General features: G+C 33.3%; 1 protein-coding gene across 1 annotated transcript; it reads left to right on the top strand.

The window, feature by feature from the left end:
* Window positions 1-2,790: 2,790 nt before the first annotated feature.
* LOC139899906 (transcription repressor OFP13-like) lies at window positions 2,791-3,561 on the top strand. The gene has a single exon (XM_071882729.1). The coding sequence runs from the start codon at window positions 2,791-2,793 to the stop codon at window positions 3,559-3,561; it is 771 nt and encodes a 256-aa protein (XP_071738830.1).
* The last annotated feature ends 3,645 nt before the right edge of the window (window positions 3,562-7,206 follow it).

Here is a 7,206-nt window from a genome sequence, read left to right on the forward strand (position 1 = left end):
GGTACTGAGCTATCCCTAAACATATCAATTGGTACTCTTCTTTTGTTAGATTGATCCACGGGTTATCATCAATTGGTACTCTTCTTTTGTTAATTAGTTAAATAACTTTTTTTTTTTTTTTTTTTGGAATTACTGCTGTATATGTGAGCTTTGTGCTGAAAACTTAAGCTTTTTACATGTCACAATATACGATCCGGTTATCAGTGATGACCATTTTGACTTTTTGATGATCTTAGTCCATAATTTTAGTGTCTTTTAACTGAATGCACCATGTTTGTTCCAGATGATTAGGTGTGAAGTTGTGAACCAAAGCGCACAGTGTTACTAAAATTCTAGGGTGGTCATAATTCCTGAAACTAACCAGTCCTAGTAGCTATATTCAACCTTTGGCACTTGCTGAGTCTTTGTATATACATATCGTAGATTGATAACAAGGTTTTAGTTTGATAAAGTGATCAGAAGTTTACAAATAATACAAGTGCCTGAACTAACTTGTAAAAACGTGTAACATATGTACAGTGTACAGTGTACAGTATAATTCGGTTGTTATGTACGTCCCAAAAGTTAACGGTATAAATGATTCAAATTATACTTTTTACAACTCAAACTTTGATTTCAAAAAATCAACCAAAAATATCTACTGATACTTTTTGATGCTAATTGTGATATGAATTAGAAGATATCATGTGAACATGTGGTCTGTAAACTTAAGTTTCTTGTTTCTGTTCAGTCCCATTCTTGGCCCAGCCCAGTTGTAGACGTATGCACGCCTTTAGTAAAAGATTACATCCCCTGTTTGTATAAATTTGTTTCATATGTTAACTATGATCTTAGAATTTCCTATATATAAAACAATATATTAAATTAAGGAATTGAATGCATGCACTGCCATAAGTAGAGAATTTTGGCAAGACAGAGAGTGTACATCAAATCACCATAAATGAAATTAAATGTGAAATTGCTCTCACAAGTTAAAAGTAAAGATGAGCTGATATATGCAGCCTTTTTAAGACCTCAGAGGAGGAGTTACACACGTACATCTTTTCAATTAAATACCAGCTATTTCCTACAAAAATAATATCAGTTATAATAATTTACAGGTTATAGATTTACTCTTGAAATTAATTAACTACATCTATCAAGGTCGTAAAAAGTAAGGACTATATAACGATAATAGCTAGTTCTACGGTTCTACCTAATCAATTAGCTAGTGAGATAATATATTATTTATCTGAATTTTACTAAGACATTGCCATCGGTCTGTTTTTTGGGGCGTCACTGATGGCACCAAACTGTCCTTGATCTGTCTTTGTTTCCAACTTCATGGTTTGGACGGAGAACATGTGCGCTAGCCTTTTTCTTTATATATATTTTATTATTATATGTATATATGTAATATGTATATGATGTATGTAAGTGTATGATTAAGAAAAGTAAAGTTTCAGTTTTTTATAGCAGCGTTTTGTCTTTGTTCAGTCTTTACGAAGAAGTCTTTACAATAAAAGGTTGTAGCATACGAATCATCCTTATATATGTGATCTTGTATTTGTAAATTAATAAATGTTTGATAAATAGTGAAAACTGTTTAGTATATGTAAGCATTATTCTACTTTTATACTCAAAATATAAGACAATGAGTAGACATGGGATATATAAACCAGCTTGTTGTTTTAAACCCAGAAAATGCAGGTGTTTGATATTTTACTTTACATGAATATATAAAGCACACTATATAGTCTTATTTTACACATCAAAATGTGATCATATATAGATATAGATATTTTATATGGTAAAATTGAGCCCAATGCTAGCCATCTAGCTTACCTTAAACTTAATTACAGTAATTAATATTAGAATTCAATACACTATCTGTATATGTTACCACTCATGGAGTCAGGGGAATTGAAGACATTTTGGTTAGTGTCAAAAGTAAAAGTGGTTTTGTAAGTAGGATATTGTATTTATTTTTAGGTAATCATAATTACCAGTTCCTTGGGTAGTTGTCAGTTCTATGCTATTTAGAGTAACATAAATTTAGCTTTGAAGTTGGTTTAAATCTGTGTAGACCATGTAATGGTTGTAAATGTTTTTCATATTTATATTAGTTATTTTGCCTTTTCCCAAAATGTGGTCCTCTGTTTTTGGTTAATTTTTTACTCAAAATTAAATGTCACATTGTATATAATTATATATTTATTATTACAACAAAGCGGTACCGAATATTACATTAGCTTGGTTCCATGGATTATTCGATATTATTCAACGTATGTTATGTTATTTTCCGAAAAGTGTTGCTCTGTTATTTTTAGTTCAAATTAATCATTCGAATTTAACTAAGCATAACATAGATTTGTTTGTAATCATATTTTAACTATAATTTGTCTTATTCTTCCAAATGAAAAGCAAATGTTGTAAAATGCACACTAATGTAACATTAAAAAATAGAGACTAAAATTCTTGTTAATCTTTTTCTGTTTGGACCTTTTCAATATATATAAGTTGAAAATTTGATAGGATGGATATGATCATTAAACAAAGTAGTAATAAGTAATTAATATCCCATACCAACAGTATTTATTACACATATGAAAGTCTCTACCAGCCCCACTTCCATTCCACCTCTATATGTGATCTCCATTAATACCAAACACCAAAACTCACTTTGAACAACAACAACTACACATACAAACTCAAACACACACACACAAAAAAAAAAAAAAAAAAAAAAAAATACATTATTTCATCTCAAACACTCAAGCTGCTACTTCACTTGACTAAATGGGCAAGAACATGAACTTAACCCCTTCTGTTTTGTTACTCAACAAACACAAACAACAACTATGCCTTTGGCCTTCATGTAACCACACCAAAACCCTGTCTTTTCGAGCCACAACTGACCATAACGATTTTATGTTAAATAATAAGGACTCATCATTAGTTGATCAACCAGATCAAGTTGAAGTTACTACACTTGGTTCTTACTTCACAAACTCATCAGAATCAGCAAGTGTTTCTTCTGAGTCTGAAATCTCAGTTGCTGAAACGATCGTTCGTGGGGCCCGGTCTGATCGGTTATTTTTTGAACCTGATTCAACAAGTTCCATACTTAAAACACGAGCTAGTGATAGACAATGTAGTAGCTCAGATGATAATGGCGGTGGTGGTGGTGATGGTGATGGTGGGCTGCCGTATGATGAGAGTGTGGCGGTTGTGATGGAGTCTGAGAATCCGTATATCGATTTCAAGAAATCAATGGAGGAAATGGTGAAGATTCATGAACTGAAAGAATGGGAGTGTTTGGAAGAATTGTTAGGGTGGTATTTGAAGATGAATGGGAAGAATAATCATGAGTTTATTGTTGAAGCTTTTGTTGATTTACTTGTCGGAGTTTGCGGTGGTGACGGTGACGGTGGTAGTGGTGATGGTAGTGGCGGTGGTGGTGAAGGAGGTGGTGCATCAAATGATAATTCTACCCGGTCTTTTGATTCCGTTAGTTCTACTTTTTCTTCTCCTATACCATCTCCAAAAATGGTAGTAACTTATACTCACAATAACAAATAACATTGTATTGTAGCTAATTAGTTGATAGTTGATTAATATAGTATACACCATTCATACTTTTGTTTGGGTGTTAGCTAAATCATTTTTAATGTAACTTAAGTATCATCTATTGGTAATGATATATAATCATACATCATTTTGTATATGAGTTATGTATTTGACACTTCTTTGGATACATGTGAACTTTGAAATATAGGAAATTGAGTCATGTGATTGTGACATGTTGTATGAAATTTTGTGAAATTGTTTGACTAGAGATGCATGATTTTTAGGAAGTATATAACTTTATGTAGCTTTTTTATATTTTTTGTAATATAAACTTTAAATTGTAAATATATGACAAAGAGAACAGGGCATAAGATTCTTCTTAACTTTTTGTATAACTTCAAGTAACATAAATTTCACAGCCCACTTTTGTAACGTGAAAAGTTATATTGCAAGTTATTCTAAGTTTGAAATAGTACGACATTTCATGTTCAAATCTTAGTTCGCTAGAGACGGGTCATAAACAATCTCGGATAATCGATACTACTTACATTTAAGTTAAAGTATTTGCAGTGGGCATGTAGCATGGAAAAAAGTTTTATCCTACTATGTGTTCTTTTAATACACACTTTAGTTATGTAGTTAAAGCTTAGAAAGAAATCACATTTTAGTGACACATTTTCTATCTACAGTTGTGATATTTACATGATTACATCTGCACCACTTTAATTAGACAATGATCATTTTATTCAATAGTATATAGTATACTTTACATTATATATTGTCATTATTTATGTGTGACACTTAAGTACTAAATATCTACATGCCAAATCTGGACCACTTTGTTGTAAGTTGTAGCAGTAAATTGTTTGCATTCAGCATTCAAATGGCTTTGTAGTTGCACCAACTATTGAAACTGAGACACTGGTCCTTCTTTTTTATTTATTTTTGCCATAAACACTTAAGCAAGAAACTTTAATAACCACAGGGCTAAATGATTTAATGTGTTTTAAGGGAATTTTACAATAAATGAGTGTAAATATAGAGAGACAAACACATTTACTAAATGATTTAAAGCAATGCTATGCTTGTTTGAAATGATTTATCATGAATTCTGAACCTACAGATGTATCCCATTCCGTACAAAATTACAAATAACAGTAACACCAAATTTATCATTTTTGATTTTGAATGAACTGACCACTCATCATACATGGTACAAAATTATTTAATACATAGCTTTTTTGGATGATAAGCATATGAACAAATATGTAGATCGTTTTGTCTCCATCTCTGGCTCATTTTATGAAAATGGTATCAAAAATGATGATAATGTATTGTTGAAGTTTGAGGTCAAATGTCTTGCTGAGAATTTGACTCACTTTCTTACATCCATTAACAGTTTTCTTAAGCATTGTGTACCTAATTTCTACTTCATGCTCAATCAGTAGAATATATATTTTGTAATTAGTATCCTTTTTTTTACTAGTCTATCGGACATATTTATGTAAGTAGTCTCTTAATCTCTTTACATTCGGTTAAATGTATGTCTTTCTATATCCTACACAAGGTTGTAAAAGACGCGAGTCGGGGACGCATCGGTCATGTCTAAAAATCGGCGCGTCAGACGCAACGGGGGACGCAACGGTCGTTGAGTAACGTTGACTTTTTAAAATAGTTTTATTAAATATATATTTATATATAATATTATATAGATCGAATCTTAATATATAAATTATATTTACAATAAACATGAGCAGTTAACAATTATTAACAATATTACAAAAAATGTTTAAAAAAATTGACCGACTTTGACTGACTTTGACCGACTTTGACCGAATATGACCGACTTTTTCCGACTTTTTACCTTTAACGGACTTTTTAGCAACGACGCATCGGCCATGCCTAAAAAACGACGCGTCAGCCAAGTCGGCCGACTTTTGCAACACTGATCCTACATCTTTCATTGGCGAGATTGAGTAATGTTATATTGTTGTTGTGTATATAAATTAACATGTTGATTTCATACGCTTGACCATTTTCTTTCACTATAAAAAGTTTAAAATCTATGTGACATTATTTGAACGTGTTAACACAACTAGAAAATTATGAAATGGGGATGACGCTTTTCCGGACATCTTATGTCGTCCGGAAAAGTCCAGCAAACGACAAAACTGACTATTTTTTTGTCAGTTTTCTTGAAAAGTTTGACCAAATTAAGTGTTTTTCTTTTTTATTTTTCTTACGTGGGAAAATATTGTTACAAAAAGTAGAAAAAGTTGGCGTCAAACCTTCCCGGACGACATGTTGTCCGGAATAAAAACTCAATATTTTTTGCCTAAATGTCGTCTGAAATAAAAATTCAGTATTGATTAATAAAATAAATGATATTTTATTACTTTTCTTTCCGGACGACATGTCATCCTTAAATGTCGTCCGGAAAGGTCGTTCTCTATTCAAGTTGAAAAAGTCAAAGTGGGGCCACCATCGTCTCTAAAGGTCATTCGGGACGACATGTCGTCCGCAAAGGAACAAAAATGTCGTCCCTAGTCGGTTTTCTAGTAGTGTAGAATGATAAATATATGTCACTCGTATAAATGCATTAGTAGCAAAAATATAAACGTCTGAAGAATAACAAAACTGATTTATATACTTGAATAGTAAAACCAAAAGCTTACAATGTGTTAATTATGTAAATGATATGTACACTTTGGTAATGATATTCTGTATTTGATTGAATGAAGGTTATGCGTACATATATAGCAAGCAACATAACCTAAAAGGCTAATGGACTAATAAGAAATGAGCCCTTATAGAATGGGCTTACATACAAGAAATAAATGGGTAAATATAACTAGTCCGTCTAACAGCCCCCCGCAGTTCGAGCGGGAGATGAACGAACGTTCAAACTGGATCGAAACTCATCAAAAGGTGATGTAGGAAGACCTTTGGTGAAGATGTCGGCATACTGGTAGCGAGATGGAACATGAAGAACGCGAACATGACCCTTCATCACAAGGTCTCGAACAAAATGAACAGCTATCTCAATATGTTTAGTCTGTTGGTGCTGAACTGGATTACCGGACATGTAGACAGCACTAACGTTATCACAGTATACCAGAGTGGCGGACAATAATGGGCAGTGAATCTCGCGAAGAAGGTTACGTCTCCAACATGTCTCAGCAACATCATTGGCAACACCACGGTATTCGGCCTCAACGATGGAGCGAGACAGTGTATGTTGCCGCTTAGATGACCATGACAACAAATTGTTGTCGAGAAACACGCAATACCCTAAAGTAGAGTGACGAGTGGCCGGACAGCCTGCCTAGCCAGCGTCTGAATATGCGACCAGAGAAGTGGTGGATGAAGCATATAGTTGGAGACCAAGATTAAGAGCACCCTGAACATACCGAAGGATCCTCCGTAGAGCAGCCAAATGTGGTTCCCGAGGATCATGCATAAACAAGAAGATCTGCTGCACATCGTAGGCAATGTCTGGTCGGGTGAAAGTGCGAGGGACATAAATACCCAGAAAGTAACTCAACGGTCCTAGATCCGTCATAGAGATTTATGTAAGGAAGTAATGATCTGCTGTAGGAGAGCAGTCGAAGAAGTAGTCAAAATAATGTCGTCGACATAAAGTAATAGATATGCATT

Source organism: Rutidosis leptorrhynchoides, chromosome 3 (genome assembly GCF_046630445.1).
Source record: "Rutidosis leptorrhynchoides isolate AG116_Rl617_1_P2 chromosome 3, CSIRO_AGI_Rlap_v1, whole genome shotgun sequence".
Taxonomy (NCBI): Eukaryota; Viridiplantae; Streptophyta; class Magnoliopsida; order Asterales; family Asteraceae; genus Rutidosis; species Rutidosis leptorrhynchoides.